This window comes from Calliphora vicina, chromosome 2 (genome assembly GCF_958450345.1).
Source record: "Calliphora vicina chromosome 2, idCalVici1.1, whole genome shotgun sequence".
Classification (NCBI taxonomy): Eukaryota; Metazoa; Arthropoda; class Insecta; order Diptera; family Calliphoridae; genus Calliphora; species Calliphora vicina.
The window spans coordinates 119,353,527-119,371,810 of record NC_088781.1 but is presented as its reverse complement, the minus strand read 5'-3'; the positions used below and the strand labels follow the sequence as shown (position 1 = coordinate 119,371,810).

At 28.1% G+C, this 18,284-nt stretch overlaps 2 protein-coding genes across 2 annotated transcripts; both read left to right on the top strand.

Moving 5' to 3' along the window:
- The first annotated feature begins 7,666 nt into the window (after positions 1 to 7,666).
- Rh5 (Rhodopsin 5) lies at positions 7,667 to 9,893 on the top strand. Its single transcript, XM_065500472.1, has 5 exons — positions 7,667 to 7,807; positions 7,874 to 8,077; positions 8,152 to 8,367; positions 8,938 to 9,068; positions 9,133 to 9,893. The coding sequence occupies exons 1-5, from the start codon at positions 7,746 to 7,748 to the stop codon at positions 9,684 to 9,686; spliced, it is 1,167 nt and encodes a 388-aa protein (XP_065356544.1). The 5' UTR covers positions 7,667 to 7,745; the 3' UTR covers positions 9,687 to 9,893.
- A 3,337-nt stretch (positions 9,894 to 13,230) lies between these two features.
- Positions 13,231 to 14,629, top strand: HemK1 (HemK methyltransferase 1). The gene is made up of 3 exons (XM_065500883.1): positions 13,231 to 13,526; positions 13,594 to 14,114; positions 14,175 to 14,629. Exons 1-3 carry the CDS (start codon positions 13,302 to 13,304, stop codon positions 14,413 to 14,415), a joined length of 987 nt encoding a protein of 328 aa, XP_065356955.1. The 5' UTR covers positions 13,231 to 13,301; the 3' UTR covers positions 14,416 to 14,629.
- The last annotated feature ends 3,655 nt before the right edge of the window (positions 14,630 to 18,284 follow it).

The window sequence follows — 18,284 nt, the reverse complement described above, 5'->3', positions numbered from 1 at the left end:
AAATAAATGAACAATTTCGTTTTTTTGTTCAATTGTTCACTTTTATTCTGTGGTGTTTGACTGAACTAAGTTGAACAATTGCTCTATTAATGTTTTTGCAGTGAACAAAACGAACAGGGCACTTCTGCTTTTGGAAAATGAATTTGATTTTAATAATAAAGAAAATAAGAAAGAATTATATAAAATTCAAACAACATAAATCCCATTTTAAAGCGTTTTCAAAATATAAGTTTCATATAATGACAGATGACCAAAAGGAATAAAGTGAATAAAAAGTACAATAAAGAACAAGATGATTGAACAATTTCACATTGTTCATTTGACTGAATTGTTCAATTGAACTTGTTCGTTCATGAACAACCCAACTCTAATCTTAACGGCCAATGTAAATGTTCAAAACTGGCGAGTTGCACCATTTTTGAGATAAAAACCTGTTGGTTCTGTATCACTCACTTGTCAAAATATTCCGATGACAGAGGAAAGAAGAAAATGACTTGAACATTCATAACTGTCTTATAATAATTAATATCGTGATGAAATTGGACATAAACAATTTGTATGTGAACCTAAATCTTTCTATCAACTTTTGTGAGGATCGGTCCAAAATTGACCCTGCCCTTCATATAACCCCTATATCAGAAAAGTCACAGCCGAATACAACACACGTGCTTGTTTAATTCTGATTTAAGATTTTAATATTGTTAGGTTTTTACCTTTTAAAAACGGTGGTTTATTTCCTTTAAATAAAGCTAATTATTTCAATTACAATTAAAAGCTGTTTAGTAGATTGGAATTTGTAACAACTCTTTATTTAAATTTATACAACAATTTAAATAGTCTCTATTTTAATACACACACTTTATAATGTACAAGAATACGCTGGTAATGTAGTTAATGTTTACTCTAACAGCGCTTATGAAAACTGCCTACCTACTGTAACATTTACCACTATTTATGCACAGCGCCATCTTCCTTCCAGTAACTTCACGAACGTTATTCAATGTTGTATGTTCCACTGCAATGTTAACAATGTCCACATTTATGTTAACTGCTGTTAATCGGCCGGTAAACCACATTGTCCACAATTAGAAGTCTCCAGAAATAGAAATGTTGAGAAACATGATGCAACTTGAAACCAGCCGTTAAAAACCATTATATTTGAATTCAAATACAATTGCGTAACAATAAGTTAAGCTTAATTTGTTTTAATTAATTCGATGTAATGATTTTTATTATCAATTGTTAAAAGGTATAAAATTTTGATAATAATTTCCGATGTTTCTTTGTCCAAATCCTGTATTTAAAAACAATTATTATTTTATTTCCTTTAAGTACTTTTTAGCAATATTTTTACTTATACATTTACTTGCAAGTTAAAGTTTTCAGTTATTTTATAATTTATATTTTATAATTTCACTAAAGAAAATTATTTTAAAGAAAATGTAATAGAATAAAACATTACTTTACATCTGCGGTTTAAATTGTCTCTCCGTAGAAAAGTTCTCAGATTTGTCTTAAGAAATCAGCTACAATTAAATTCGATAAAACATAAGCTTTCTAGCGATATACATATAGAATATATGGCATTTTCTAAACAATATATTCCAAATTTATACGGATTTTTATAATAAAAATCTGTTTTAAGGAATTGTTAATAAGTTCTATATTTAGATTAAATATCTCTTGGAAGTATTGATCTAATATTTATCATTTTATATCTGTTTCTTGAGCTTTCTTTTGATATACTATAACAGAAGTTTTGAAAAAGATTAATTCATATAATGTTGGCCAACATTCAATTTCATTTAGGATTATTTGAGATATATAGAAATTGGCTTTAAGATATGTCAGTTTTAGATTCAAAATATATTAAATTTTAAAATTGTCTAAATATTAGAACTATTTTGAAAGAACCTTTTAATAAATTTTGAAACTTTTTTTTAAAAATTATGGAAAAATTTTTACATTTAAGATTATAAAGGTAGAGAGTTTTGTTTAATTCAAGATTTTTTTCTAAATACAGTGGGACAATTTAAACTAATTATTGAAATAATAATTCAAAACCCCAAAAATTATATAAAATGTATATAAACCCATGAACTCATGAAAATAATTCGTTAAAAATTAAAAAAAAAAAATTGGAAACAAATAAAAAAAAATAACTAAAAATTATTACAAAAAAAAAAAAAAAAAAAACCAAAAAATATATTTATAAATGTATTATAAAAAAAAATGTTGTTGGCAAATAAATAGTATGTAGTATAGAGAAAAAATATATATAACAAACAATCAATGGCGAATAGATACATGATGGCCGGAATTTGCATCTAAAAAAAAAAATGTAGTATAACAAAAAAAACAGTAGGATTTTTTATACAAGAAATCAAGAAAACAAATATAAAACAGTTCCATAAAATATAAGAAAGATTTAGCAGAAGGAAAAATATTTAAAACAAAAAAAAAATAGATTTAAAAACAAAACAAAATTATTTAAATATAAACAAAAATCTATACAATAAATTATGCATTAAAATCTATTTAAAAAAAAATATCATATAATATAATTATCATAAAGTAAAAACCAATGTAGCTTTTTAAATGTTAAAACCAAACATAAACTTAAACAAAATAAATAAATAAATAATTATAAAACAATTAACGGAATTATAAGTTTAATTATAAATAGAAACATTCATTTAGTCTTATAACAAATATATATTAAATTAAAATAAAATATTTATATAAAATATATAATTAAATTATAATAAATACATAATAAATACATATTAATTAATCTTAAGTATTTCATAATTATCATAATTATTATAATTTTTTAGCTTATAATTCTTTAGTTTCTTGAATAAAATTTTTTATATAATTTTATCTTTAAGTAATAACTTGTTCGGTCTTTGTAAATTTAACAAAATTATATTATTAATATTAATTAAATTAAATGAAATTTTTATTTTATTATTATAATAATTAATTGCTAAGTAATCTATAGAGGAAGAAAGTATTAAAAACAATTAATAATTATTAATAAAGAAAAATGTTTATGTTAAAAGAAAGAAAAAGAAAACAAGAAAATTATTATGGAAAAGTGAAAAAAACAATATAAAATAAATATGAATAAAAATATTAAATAAAATGGAGTTTTTATTGTGTAAAAAAATAAAATATTGTTGCTAGAAAAAAAGGTAAGTAAAGTAAAACAATAATTTTCTAAAAACAGAAAAAAGTTTGCCCATAAAAAAAAGATTCAAGATCTTTGTATCGTGAATAACAAGTAGAATTTTTGTAAGACAAAATGCTATCGTGATCCCCCGTGAAAAAATTTTCCCGCTATCAGTTCTCAGTGAATGTAAAAAAAAGAAGGAAAATTAAAAATCGATGAAATGTTTGTTCAAAATTTTAAAGAAAAGTTGAAAAAACAAAGCAAAATATTTACTTAGTATAGAAGTGATAGTTTGATTGCACATTATTCAGATCTTCTGTAAGGCATTTCCAAAATTCTGCCATCGCATCACACAGTGGTTTAGAAATGTTTTTTTGTTTGCAAATAATTCGGTATCTCGATAACTATTGGATATATCGTAACGAAATTTCACAAGGTTGGGGATGAGGTGTTTTACAGTTGTTCAGCTTCTTAGGCGAAATGGGGGGAAGTGGGTGGCCCCTCAAAGTTGGCCAACCGTCCTGTTGGAACCACATGTTTTACAATCCCAATTCATCAAGTTGCGGCAAAAAGAACTCGTTCACCATTCACAGTAACCGTTTGGCCCGCGACGTCTTCGAAGAAAAAAGGTCCGATGACTCCTCCAGCGAAGACAGCACACCATACGGTGACTTTGAGCGGGTGGGTTACACGCGGATTTTCAGTGCCCCAGAATCGTAAATTTTGCTTATTTACGTACCCGCTAAGATGGAAATGGGCCTCATCACTCATGATTATTTTTGATGGCACATCATTTTGATGTCCCAAAGTCAACGACCGATTATTGGTCAAATAAATAGTCAGCAATATTCCGCGTTCTGGAGCAGTGTAGCGTAACATTGTTTATTAACTTGTATTTCGCATGTGTTTACTACACAAATGTCAAAACAGAACTGACATTAGGGGCCAATCGCAAAATTTATAGCATTTTCTGATAGGAGGATTACTTTTGCGCCACCTTGTATATACAATTTTTATATGATCCGGAAAGAGAATTTAATGCAAAAGCGTGTAAAGAAAAATTTGGCTCACTTAACCGGACATAGTCACCCCATACCTATCCAAACTTGGCCAATTCCGAAAAAAAACAAGTAAGAGAGCTATATTCGGCTGTGCCGAATCTTATATACCCTTCACCAAATTTTACTTCTAAATACAAATTTTAAATATTTTTTTTTTTATTTTTTGGAAAATTTTTTTTTCGAATAGTTATTTAAAACTTTTTTTTAAATTTAAAAAAAAAATTTTGTTTTTTTGGTGAAAAAAAAATTCGGGTTAAAAAATATTTTTTCCGATTTTGACCCATTGTAGGTCCAACTTACTGTGGTCTTATATAAGTCGTTGCAAAGGTCTTTGAAATATCAATTAGTAGTTATCCATATTGTCTATATTAATGACTTAGTAATCCTGAAATCGAGGTTGTCCTGTTTTTTCCATTTGTGGACCGATTTTCTCGATTTTATATAGGAAACTTCTCGAAAGCATGTCTGACAGAATTATTGAAGATTGGGATACCGAAGATATCTGGGGTCTTCAAAAAATTTATTTCAACAGACGGACAGACAGACGGACATGGCTTAATCGACTCCAGTATCTATAAGGATCCAGAATATATATACTTTATAGGGGCGGAAAATTATATTGCGGAAATTACAAACGGAATGACAAAGTTATACACACAGCCTCATAAGTGAGTAAACACCAGCGAATTTTTTGATTTTTTTAAGATCACGAAAATCATTATAGTCCGACTTAAATCTTTTTTTTCACAACCGAATCTATTATTCAACCCATTCTCCAACAAACCAAAACTTTTAAATTTTAATCGATAGATAAATTTTATGATTTTCATTATCTTAAAAAAAGCAAATAATTTTTGGTGTATATTCACTTTTGAGGCTCACTGTATATACCCTTCTCACGAAGGTGAAGGGTATACAATAGTTTTATGGGAATTGTAGTGTATACAGATTATTGCTCGGTGTAAAATTTTTTATTTGTGTGGGTTATGTGATTTTCGGAAGTGGGTTGGGAATTTAGAGTGTCCAAAAAACCGGCAAATTTGAAAAACCAGTTTCCGGTTTAACCAAAAAAGTGTGTTTTAGAAAAAACCGGTTTTGATTATTGTATTTTAAAAAAACCGGTTAAACGGTTTCAGTTTTTGTCTTCAAAAATCCCGGTTAACCGGTTTATATTAAATTTGTATTTGATATGAAAAAGGTCTCCTTAAATTTATTATACCCTACACCACCATAGTGGGGAGGGTATTATGCGTTTGTGCAGATGTTTGTAACGCCCAACAATATTAGTCTAACACCCACCTTAAAGTATACCGATCGACTTAGAATCTCTTTCTGAGTCGATTAAACGACGCCCGTCCGTCCGTCTGGTTGGCTGGCTGGCTGGCTGGCTGTCCATGTAAACCTTGTGCGCAGAGTACAGGTCGCAATTTTGAAGATATTTCGATCAAATTTGGTACATATTATTTTTTCGGCCCAAGGACCAAGCCTATTGAAATCGGTCCATTATTTCACCTAGCCCCCATACAAATGTCCTTCCGAAATTGGACTTTATCGGTCATAAATGTTTAATTTATAAATGTATCTCCACAAATTGCACTCGAAATAAGTTTTATGTATACAAAATTCATGTCAACAAATTTTGTTACGATCGGTCCATAATTAGTCATAGCTCCCATATAGACCCGCTTCCGAAAATCACTTTAACGAGCATAAATCTCTTAAAAATGTCGGTATATATACCAAATTCAACTTTCATACAGATATAAATCACACGACCTAATTTCATTGTGATCGGTCCATAATTGGTCATAGCTCCCATATAAGGCCCATTTCGAAAATCACTCACGAATATAAATTATTGATATTTTAAATGAAAAATCTTTTTGCTCATTTACTTGGTGTATTGTATTATATAGTCGGCCTTGACCGACCATACTTTTTTACTTGTTTTAAAAATATTTCATTAAATTACGGATCTGCGTAAAATTTTGGTTTGATAATTATATTTTTTAGATATTTATGCAGTTTAATGTGTTTTTCGGAAGTGGTTCCTATATGAGACCTATAACCAATTATGGGCCGATCTTCATAAAATTCGGTACAGAGATTTTGGTATACATGGGTATTATTTGTGTCGAATTTCAACACAATAGCGTGTTTAAGTGATTTCCGGAAGTGAACATTATATGGGGCTATGGTCAAATATGGACCGATCCACGAAAAATTTAGTCTTGTGGTTGCTTTTAGCTTGAAATTTATTTCTGCTGAATTTGGTATGCATACTGCAATTCTGTAGGCATTTATAGACCATAGCTCCATATTTCGGGAATAAATTTGTATGGGGGTTAGGAGAAATCATGAACCGATTCTTATAATTTTCAACAGAGTTAGTCCTTTTATCATAAAAATAACGAGTGTAAAATTGTATGGTATCTGAAATATATTTATACAAATAACAAAATATTGTTACGTTTTAACCTTTTCAAAACGCTGGTTTATTTACTTTAAATAAACCGGATACTTTTGATTGCAAATAAAAAACGTTTTACACGAATTCACCTGAAAAAAATACAACACACTTTAAGGCACTCAGTTGATGTTTATTCGAAAAGCGTCTCTGATAAACTGACTCACGACTGCAACTTCTGCCACTATTTATAACACTGCCATCTGCACTCTAGATTGTTCTTTAACTGTCAAAATTCGAATATTCTAGATCTTACTAATACATACGCCATCTGTGGTGTACTTTCTACAATGTTCTTTAACTGAATATTCGAATTCGAATACAGCGTTGCCAACTTACGATCAAATCAACTGAAAGCTTTTATTAAATAATGCCCACAGATATGTTACAGTTTGCTATTACAGCACTGTTATTTGAAAGCATTATGCTACTTTTAAATCAGCCCTTAAAATCGTTATATTTGAATTCAAGTACAATTTCGTAACAATATATATGAAAATTATCAATATGGTGTCCAAAAATGTGGTAGATTAGATTAGAAGTGACAGAGCTTCAGTGAGCAATCAGCATGATTCAGCGGCACTTTTTTTTCAAATTAAAGAAGTAAAGCAAAATGTCTGATTATGAGAAGCCGATTCAGTTAATTTTCAGACTTCAGTATTTAATAGTCGACACCTCATGTATAACTAGTAATCATCAACTCAATTTGTTTTATAACTTTTGTACATTAGAGACTTGTGTTAATTATTTATAGTTTTTCTAAACAGAAATGCCTCAAATACATTTCAATGCACACAAACAATTTGTCTATTTGGCAAAATATATAATCCTCCTTGGTATGCCATAAGCTGTTATACAAATGTCTTAGCGATTTCAAAGAATGTTACAGAAATCTTATAGCAAAACTATAAAAATCCACAAGACAAACCGCAGCAACTGTTAGTAGGTCTTAAAAAAGACCAGTGAAAAGTGGTGCTAGTGAAGAAATAATAAAATGAGGAAAAAATAGCAAGAAGTACAAACAAAAAAGGATGTTTTAAAAATGCATATTTTTAAAAGATCACCTATAATGGGACCAGAGCCCTATACCAACTATTTAAATGGGTAAGAAAGATTCCTAATTTCCTAATTAATGCTATATTTTAATTTAATTTTAAATATGTGTTATAGCTCTTCGCACTCTCTAGCTTCCTCCACTGCCCAGCCTAATTTGGGCTGGAATTATCCCATGGAATATCAGCATTTGATCCATCAGCATTGGCGCTCTTTTCCGGTACCCGAAATTTATTATCAGGCTTTTTTATTTATTGCTTTTATAGCCATGTTAATGTGCTCTCTCTTTGGCAATGGTTTAGTTCTGTGGTTATTTTCAACGTAAGTTTTGGATTACATTTAAGATTTTAAAGGTTTGATTTAAAATTTAGTTAAATTTTTTGATTTATTTTCAGCTCAAAAAACTTAAAAACACCCTCGAATATGTTGATTATAAATTTAGCTGTATTTGATTTGACAATGGCCATTAATATGCCCCACTATTTGGTGAATGCTTCGTTGGGCTATTTTCATGGGGGCGATTTAGCTTGTGATATTTATGCGGTGTTTGGTAGTATTTCGGGTATTGGGGCGGCTGTGACGAATGCTTTTATAGCGTATGATAGATATAGGTAAGTTTGAGTTCTATACAAAGAACACACATTGATGCCAATCGAATGATTCTGTCTTAGTGACCGAATTTTACAATTGTGTCTACAAAATTTCAAAAGTGGTAACAAAAGTTTGGTTCCTTCAACCGAAATTCTTCTTTATTCACTGATTTTCTGTTGCTAGAACCGAAAAATTCTATATATGCAACCGAATCATTCGATTGGCAACTCCTATATACCTATATATCGAATGTCCGGTCTGAGATTTAGAACAAAATAATCCCCCCTAATATCAAGGATATACTTAATATAATCTTTCGATCAGTAAAATATTTTCATCTCATTCTGCAGCTAGAATCAAATTTAAACTAAACCAACAAAGTGGCTAAACAGATAAAACATGTTTAAGGGAAAAATAAACAATGAAGGAATCATATATTAATTTTGTTGAAAGAAATTTAATTATTTTCTCAACCCTTTCACCCAAATTTTGATTTGTTCAACAAATTATAGCTTCTGTATTTTGTGATATTCCCAATTTATTAAATAATAGGTAGTAAACTTCATTAATCATTTACATCTTGTATCTAGAACAATTTCCAATCCCATTGATGGCCGCTTAAATTATCCACAAATCACCATTTTAATTATAATGACTTGGCTGTGGACCGCACCATTTTCCGTCTTGCCATTCTTTCATATATGGGGACATTTTATACCAGGTAAATACTCCTCAACACTTCAACAATTTCTAAAATTTAAAACTCTATTTAATCCACTTCCCAGAGGGCTTTCTCACCAGCTGCTCCTTTGACTATCTATCCGAGGACGATGAGACCCGCTATTTTGTACGTGCCATGTTTGTTTGGGCCTATTGTATACCCATGATTATGATCTGCGTTTACTATACCAAATTATTCTTTCATGTCCGCGATCATGAGAAAATGTTGGCCGATCAGGCCAAGAAAATGAATTTGAAGTCGCTGTCAGCAAATCAAAATACAGCTGCCATTAGTGTGGAGTTACGCATTGCCAAAGCGGCCATGACTATTTACTTATTGTATGTGTTTTCTTGGACGCCCTATGCCACTGTTTCCCTGCTGGGTACCTATGGTTATAGTCATTTGATTACACCATTTGCCTCCATGATTCCCAGTTGTTGTGCAAAATTGGTGTCCTGCATAGATCCCTGGGTTTATGCTGCTAGCCATCCGAAATATAGGGCTGAGTTGGAGAAACGTTTACCCTGGTTGGGTATAAGAGAAAGAAATTATGCGGCCTCGTCGTCGGGTGGTGATAATGCTGATTGTGAAACGAGTACGGTATCGGCTATGAATTGAAAGTAAAATTAAAAAAAAATATTTTTTTAAAAAGAGAACAAGGAAGTGAAATCTGTAAGAAACGGGTAATAATTGGAATAAATTCTTTAAAATACAAAATTTTTCAAACTTAATTGTGTAAAAAAGGATCTTTTTTTAAAAAATTTCAGCTCAAAATATTGAAATCCATAGAAAACAATTTTCGATTTTAAAGGATTTCACTTTTAATTTAAAAATGAGATTAATGTCTCATTTGAAATTTAAAATATTTTACAAAATAAGTTAACAAACAACCTTAAAAAATTTTAAATTTATCAAAAGTTTATAAAACATAAGATCTTATTCATAATGAAATTTCAATTAGATCAATTGTTTTTTAAACAAAATATCCAAATAAGTTTGAAAATGGGTTGTTTTATTAACCATTGATAAATTTGAAATTTAGGCAAAATGTCTAGATACTTTTTAACTCAAAGTTATACTAACAGTTTTCATACAAAACTTATTTTACAGACAGTATAACTTTTTGTTAAAAAATATTCAAATGGGCCTAATAATTATATAGAATATTTATTAGTATTTATTTATAATAACCATAAAATCTTTATGATTTTTTGATAGTGATAAAAAGATTTCCTAGGTAATCAAAAATCAATTACACATATTAAGTAGTTTATAAAAATTAGTGAAACAAAGCAAAGAATTGTAAACAATTCCAAAAAATCAAACAAAAAAAATAATAATTTCAAAAGCAAAAAAGCCAAAAAAAGGCTTCAAAAATACCAAAAAAAAATAAATTTGTAAATAAATAAATGTTGCATGAAAAAAACTGTGTTTACTTTAATCACATCAGGAATTAATTTAATTTGAGCTAAATTCACAAAAATCTTAGTTCGGAATTAAAAAATCCATAAATCCATTCTCAACATTTAATACTTTAGCCTCATTCAAAGGCTTTTATTTAAATAGAATTCATTAATCGTTGAATTTAATTAATTATGGAACGGAAATTTTAACAGAATTCATTCAAGCTTTGAATGGTTCCATTATTGTTAGTTCAAATCTAATACAAATTGAATTTAACAATTGTTTCATCATTCAGTTTCAAATCAATTACAAAATTAATTGAAATCTAGACTTGAAGAATTCACTAGAGGAATGGTTAAGAGATAAAATTTATTTTGATTTCGAAAATGGTATCAAAAATTAATACTTTCGAACCTTTGCTTATCATAACATCTGTGAAAAACAGGAAAATTTATTCAAAAACAAAAATAGACTAAAGGTTTATGAATTGGCTAAAAATACAAATACATTAAACTCTAAATAAACTTTTTTAAATATGGTAACCTTCGAAATTAATAAACTACCAAGTAATTGCATTCAACAATGATGCCAATTACATTCTGTAAAGTGGAACCTAATTAAAGGTTGTTGTATTGGCTAAATGTAAAGTGCTACCAAATTACAGATATGTACTTCTCAGATACACAATAAATAAGGTTGTTATATTGGCTATATGTAAAATGCTACCAAATTTACAGTTACTTCCTGTGTACCCATACACACAGGAAGTTGCCACATGTATAGACTATAGACTTTTTCCCAGCTGCAAGAATAAAAAATAATACGGTTGTTGTATTTGCTTTAAAGTGCTGCCAAATTATAAGTAGGCGGTTGCCACTTTTATTAATCTTGGCACTAATGTTGCCACTCTTATAAATTTAAATACAGTGGGCCAGTACTCCCAGAATTCATTCTAAAAAATGCTAAATATCCTACTAGACAATTCTGTATAAAAAAGTGCTCTAAATTAAATCAGATTGTTTAAAAAAATAACATTTATGTTTTATATAAGAAAAAGTCTCAGCATTTATGTTTGTCAATTTTTAAAAGATTCAAAATTTTGTTCGTTTAGTTAGTGCATTATAGCTCGCTTATTAAAGATTGAGTCAGAAGAAACTTGTAAACACTATTCCAGCCTAAACTTATCCTTGGTCCAACAAATAATTATTTTTTTAATTATAGCTTTTAATAATATTTTTGATATTATCTGTTCTAAATCATTCATTTTCAATTCTTATTTCGGGCAAAATGGACAGGGAAAGAAAAGCACGTGAAAAAATAATTAAAACTTTTCAAAAAAATCCAATTTTGACTTTCAAAATCATAGCGAAAAAAGATCTGAAATTTCATTGCCACACTGTTTCAAAAAACATTAAACAGTATAAGAAAGACTTGAACATTGCAAGAAAACTTGGATCAGGAAAAAAATAATGTCTAAGTTCCCTTTTACAATGCAGAAACGCAGGTAATTCTGGGTTGAAGTTGTTAAGTTAAGAAAGTTCCAGATTGCAACAAATTAAAAGCAAAAGAACAAACGTAAAAATTACTGATTTTAAGCGTAAGTGGACCAACTTTTCCAAAAGTGACGGAAGAAACTTCAAAATCTTTAATGGGAGAATTTCCGAAAAAAGTGGATAAATTTATAAATCCCGAGTAATATTTTGATAAAATAATGTAATTAAAACTATAATGGTACTTCCCATTATTCATGTGAAATTACTCCTAATTTAATTACTTAGCTGACAAATCAGACTACGTTTACAGCATGCTCTAAAACTGATTCTGGTTTAAATGATTAATATTAATCATAAGATGTGATTTTATGAAAATGCTATTCAAATTTAAATCTAATAATGAACATAATTACGATTTCTAATTTTATTTCAAAATTTACAAAGATATCCAAATTTTAAAGCATACTTTTTTAAGATAAATTTGACTATTTGATAGACAATTAATATCATAAACGCTTTAGTTATTTTTTGACGTACTTTTTTAATAATTGAAAATAATCTGTAATAATATAATATTGAATAAACGATTATTTAATCATGTATTTGACGAAAAGTCCTATTATTTTTAAAATTTATAAAAAAAGTCCAACTTTTCTGTCTAAAAGGTTATACAAATTAAAAATTTTTAAAATTATACTCAGAAAGAATATAATTAATTTGATAATTGAGAAACAATGTGTCTTTTTCCATAATAAGTCAAACATTCAAAAATTTAATCAAACTTTAGTCATTTTAAAGAAAAATTTTAAACTAGTAAGAGAGCTATATTCGGCGGTGCCCAATCTTATATAGCCTTCACCAAAGAATACTTTACGATAAATACTGAAAACAATTTTGTTTGATTTTATTTAAAAGTCTCAAAATTATTCCTAGAAATTATAATTTCGTACTTATTTTATTTATAATTCTTACTGATTATTTTATTACACTTTATATTTTTTAGTAATAAGTGTTTTATTTATAAAAATTTACCTTAAACAAGCCTTTTAATAAAAATTCTTCAATATAAATACTTTTGTAATCGGTAATGGGTACTCGTTTACATATTTGCATTTATAATAAAGTCTCAGTCTGGCAGCCTTATAAATTCAATGTTTACAAAAACAAACAACAAAAAAACAGCTGTGAATTTTGACAACTACACGTGAAGGTTTCTCTCTCTCATTTCCTCTCTATCATTAGACAATCGTAAAATCACAACACAAATTGGATAACACTGTGAAAATTTGTGGCATAATTAGAAATTAATAAAATTATCAATTAAAATTAAACAAAAATGTTTAAATTAATCACGCAACAAATGCGTCAAGTAACGCAAACTGTGGTGCGTAGACAAATGAGGACAACGCCAGCCGTTTTAACCACCAAACAGACACCGGATCAATTAATCGATGTTACCAAGGCCTTGCAAGGTTGGGATAGCAAATTGCAAGAGGCAGGCGTAGGAGATATAGAATTCAATTTAAAATGTTTGGTGGCTCATGTGTTAAAAAGAAAATTTGTGAGTTTATTGTTTAATAAATAATCTATTATAATACAAATAATTTAATATAATATTTAAAAAACAGAACACTTTGCCCAGTTACAACAATGTCCAGTTCAATGGCGAACAACTGAAAGAATTTGAGAGATTATGCGAAGCCCGCTGTGCCCGTATGCCTTTGCAGCATATTCTAGGTGAATGGGATTTCATGGATATTACCTTAAAAACTGCCCCCACTGTGTTCATACCTCGACCAGAGACAGAAGAGTTTGTGGCCAAAGTTATTGATGTTTATCGCAAGGTTCAGGAGCCCATTGACATGCTGGAAGTAGGCTGTGGTTCGGGTGCCATGTCTTTGGCCGTTTTACACGCCTTACCCAATGTTAAGAGTACGGGTGTGGAACGCAGCAAAGCTGCTACGGCTTTAGCTTGGGAAAATGCTAAACTATTGAAATTAGATGATCGTTTTAAGATTTTCAATCATACCACAGCAGAAAATGATTATTTGCCCAAAGAGTTGGAGGGACGTAAATTTGATCTCATCATTTCCAATCCTCCTTATGTGAAAACAGAAGAATTTGCTTTACTGCAGCCAGAAGTGAAATTGTAAGGCATTTTTGTGTTTATTGTAACAACATTTCATTAACTATTATATTTTTGGTTAAGATACGAAAACCTCAATGCTTTGGATGGCGGTCCAGATGGTCTACGCATTGCTCGCTTGGTGTTCGACTGTGCTTGCCTGCACCTTAAGCCTGGTGGCAAATTATGGTTGGAATTGGGCAGTGATCATCCTCCATTGGTAAAGACTATTATAAATTTACAGTATGAGGGCCGTTTACGTTTTGTTTCCAGCTTTTTGGATCAATATAAACGTGATCGTTTTGTGGAAATTGAAAAAGTTTAATGGATATTGATGCTGTTTTGAGGGCGCTTACTTTAATTTGTGATAGCTGTTGTTAGAGTGTAATGTTCAATAGAAATGATATTTAAATTGTTTTAGTTTAAAAGTATTTTTCTTTAGCATTTAAGGCGCTTTAAATATAAAGAGGATAATAAATAAAATGTAAATTGACGTAATGATTTTGAGAGAAAAATCATTAAGATTTAATCTAATTAAATGGGCTTTTATTTCAAACAATTAATGTGTACTAAATGAATATAATTTTATAAATTTATTCGATTATTTTTGAACCGAATAAAATTGAATTCGTATCTAAAATAGAATAAACTTTCGATATTTTCATTTATATTGGCTAATTATTTTATTTCACAACCGCTTAAATATACAGATTAAAATTTAATTCAAATATAAAATTTAATCGATTAAAATTTTTATTCGTTTATTAAATCGAAAATCTTTAAATTTGTTTAAAGTACTACTGATTTGCAACTGATTATTAAAAAAATTAAACCAAAATCAATTTTTGAACATTTTTATTCGAATGTGACAATTGAAGAATAAAATTATGAATCGCTTCATAAAGGATGTTTAATATCAAAATTTTTTCTCATTTTTATAATAGAAATTATAGATTTAAATAAGAATATATTTTAACAATTCTATTCGAAATCTTGGAATTAGCATCGAATATTTTTGTTCGAAGAAATTTTAAAGTAGATATTTTTAACGTTATTTGAATTTGCAAGTGAGAAACATTTTTATGAGAAACATTTTAGTCGAATAAAATTATTATTCGTATATCAAATGAAGCAAAATATAAAAATTTTATAACATTAATAGCGTAAAAATATAAAAAAATTGTTTAAACAATTTTATTCGAATTGAAATGAACAGATTGACATTTTTATTCGCATTTAAAATTTAGTAAAATTTTAAATGTTCCTTTTTTTTAATAAAGTGAATAGTGAATAAAACAGAATCGAATATTTTTAATCGACTAAATAATTTCTTAAGATTTTTATTCTATTAATATTAAACGAATAAACTATTTAATTGATATTCAATGGCGAATAAATAAAATAATTTATTTATTCGCCAATAAATAAAAAAAATGTTTGATCGTATCAAATATCTGATAGAATTATAATATAAATTAAATTTATTGACAAACTATTCACCCTTATCGTGGTTGGCGTAAACGTTTTACGCCTACGACTGTTTCGTACTAGATTAAAGATAAAATGCAAACTGTTTCTTTAATCTAGTACGAAACTGTCGTAGGCGTATGGCGTTTACACCAACCACGATAAGGGTGATTATTGCTTTATTGATATTTTATTGAAAATTCGTCTAAGTTTGTAGTTGAATAATTTCGAATCAAATGTTTTTCTGCAAATTGGAAAAGTGAAATTTTTTAACATATTGATGTATATTTTTGTTCGTTTTTAAAAAATATGGTCTTACAAATTATATTCGAATAACTAGCTGACCTACAGACGTTGTTGTCCTGTCCAAGTTAAAAAATTGCTTGTGTTCGATTTGTGAATCTGTGAGAAGCGGTTTGAAAAGGGTACAAATAGCTAAAAAAAAAACGTATTATTGAATGATAATTTTTATTCATATAGCTACTGAGAGACAAAGAACCTAAGTTTGTTGCAAAAACTTAAGCCTTGCAACAACAGAATACATGTAAATCAATGTACATATTTTGAGTTTTTATGTAAGTAATCGAATTTTGGTCTGAAAAAGAAGTGATCACAGATCGAGCTAATTTTCTTTATTAAACGCTTATTGGCCAAGTTATTAGCGATTTTAGATATTGTGAGTTTTTATATAAAAAATCGAATTTTGGTCAGAAATATGAGTGATCACAGATCGAGGTCATTTTCTTGATTAAACACGTATTGGCCAAGTTATTAGCGAATTTAGATATTTTGAGTTTTTATATAAAAAATCGACTTTTGGTCAGAAATATGAGTGATCACAGATCGAGCTCATTTTCTTGATTAAACGCTTATTGGCCAAGTTATTAGCGAATTTAGATATTGAGTTTTTATATAAAAAATCGAATTTTGGTCAGAAATATGTATGATCGCAGTTCGAGGTCATTTTCTTGATTAAACGCTTATTGGCCAAGTGATTAGCGAATTTAGATATTTTGAGTTTTTATATAAAAAATCGAATTTTGTTAAGAAATATGAACGCTTATTGGCCAAGTTATTATCGATTTAGGCTATTTTCAGTTTTTATATAAGTAATCGAATTTTGTTCTGAAATATGATTGATCACAGACCGATGTATTTTGCAGATGTATTTAATAAGTGGGCGTATTAGTGGACGTGGACAATTTTTATGTATGTTAACATTTTTGCGAACTATGTATTGCAAACATTAAAAAAAAATAGTTAAATCCAGGCGTCCTGCGATTTTAGATAAAATAGTGGGCGTAAATTTTTCATTCCGTAAAAACCTAATTTGGGCTATGACCAACATTTTTTTAAAAAAAATGTGTCTAAATCGATCCGGCCGTTCTCTACTGATGCAATTACCAACGAACGACATTTGATTTTTATTTATACAGAAGATAGATTTTGATACGATTAAAATTTAATTCGTATCAATAATCAAGTAAAATTTAAAAATATGTTTTTTTCTATTCAAATTCTTGATAAATACAACATTTTTTTATTCGAATAAAATATTCTTTTTACAAATTTGGAAAGTGAATATTTTGAAATTTTAAAATTAAAATTTGCAAATGATGATTAAGAAACATTTTTATACAATTATTTTATAGTCAAATAAAATTATTATTCGTTTATCAAATGTAGCAAAATATAAACATTTTATAACATTAATGGCGTAAAATTTTTGTAAAAAATTTGATTTAAAAAGTTTTATTCGAATAATTTTGAACTGATTAAAATTTTTATTCGCATCAATAATTTAGGAAAATTTAAAAATTAATAAATTTTTCTACGAAAAAAATTTTAAAATCGAATCGAATATTTTTAATCGATTACATTTTTATTCGTTTTACAAAATGGTAAATTACTTCTTCATATATTTTAAGTTTTCAGTCATTATATACATAGAAGAAATAAAACTAAAAAATGTTCAAAGGTTTTTTTATTCGATTAATATTCTTTTTCAATCGTATTACAAATTAAATAGAATTTGAAAATTTAAAATTTTTTTTTGGAATTGTTAATTAATGCTGATAAAATGAAAAAATATGGTTGACAAAAATTTATTCGATTATTTTTAAACCGAATAAAATTTTAATCGTATAAATAACAATAAATTTAATTTTTTGACAACCAATTTTCTCCTTATTGAAATTCGTCTAAGTTTGTAGTCGAATAATTTTAATCGAATAAATGTTTATTTTTTAAGTTTTAAGAAATTCTAAAAAAATCATTAAAAATTCAAAATTTGTAAATCATAAATATATTTAAGGAATTAATTTATACTAAATTTTATGACTTTTCCCTTTCTTTCTTTACCATTTCTCTTTTATTTTTTGCAAAAATCTTAAATTAGTTAATGTTAGTTGTCATTTAAATACGGTTAATTAAGTTTGACTATAATTCGTATAATTGTAATTGTTACAAATAAATAGCAACATACATAAATTAGTTACTACATCCGTTTTATTACATTTACTTTTAGTTGCTGCGAAAAATGAACAAAAATCAGCAGTCTACCTACAAACCTTTACCCATTTTTTTTGTGCCGTTATTACTTTATTAACAGATTAATTGTTACATGGCGGTATTACTCGTTTACTGACTGCTTTTGCTTGTACTGCTGTTGTTCTTCTCAAACATTTATTGTTTGCCAAAACGAACGAAAAACCTCCCAAAAGATTT

What these genes read in the sequence shown, in the direction of transcription:
- HemK1 (XM_065500883.1), top strand. Translation starts at nt 13,302, where the DNA reads ATGTTTAAATTAATCACGCAACAAATGCGTCAAGTAACGCAAACTGTG. An exon ending in ATGTGTTAAAAAGAAAATTT is followed by an intron (nt 13,527 to 13,593) that starts GTGAGTTTATTG and finishes TTTAAAAAACAG; the next exon opens with AACACTTTGCCCAGTTACAA. An exon ending in CTGCAGCCAGAAGTGAAATT is followed by an intron (nt 14,115 to 14,174) that starts GTAAGGCATTTT and finishes TTTTTGGTTAAG; the next exon opens with ATACGAAAACCTCAATGCTT.
- Rh5 (XM_065500472.1), top strand. Translation starts at nt 7,746, where the DNA reads ATGCATATTTTTAAAAGATCACCTATAATGGGACCAGAGCCCTATACC. An exon ending in TATACCAACTATTTAAATGG is followed by an intron (nt 7,808 to 7,873) that starts GTAAGAAAGATT and finishes TATGTGTTATAG; the next exon opens with CTCTTCGCACTCTCTAGCTT. An exon ending in ATAGCGTATGATAGATATAG is followed by an intron (nt 8,368 to 8,937) that starts GTAAGTTTGAGT and finishes TCTTGTATCTAG; the next exon opens with AACAATTTCCAATCCCATTG.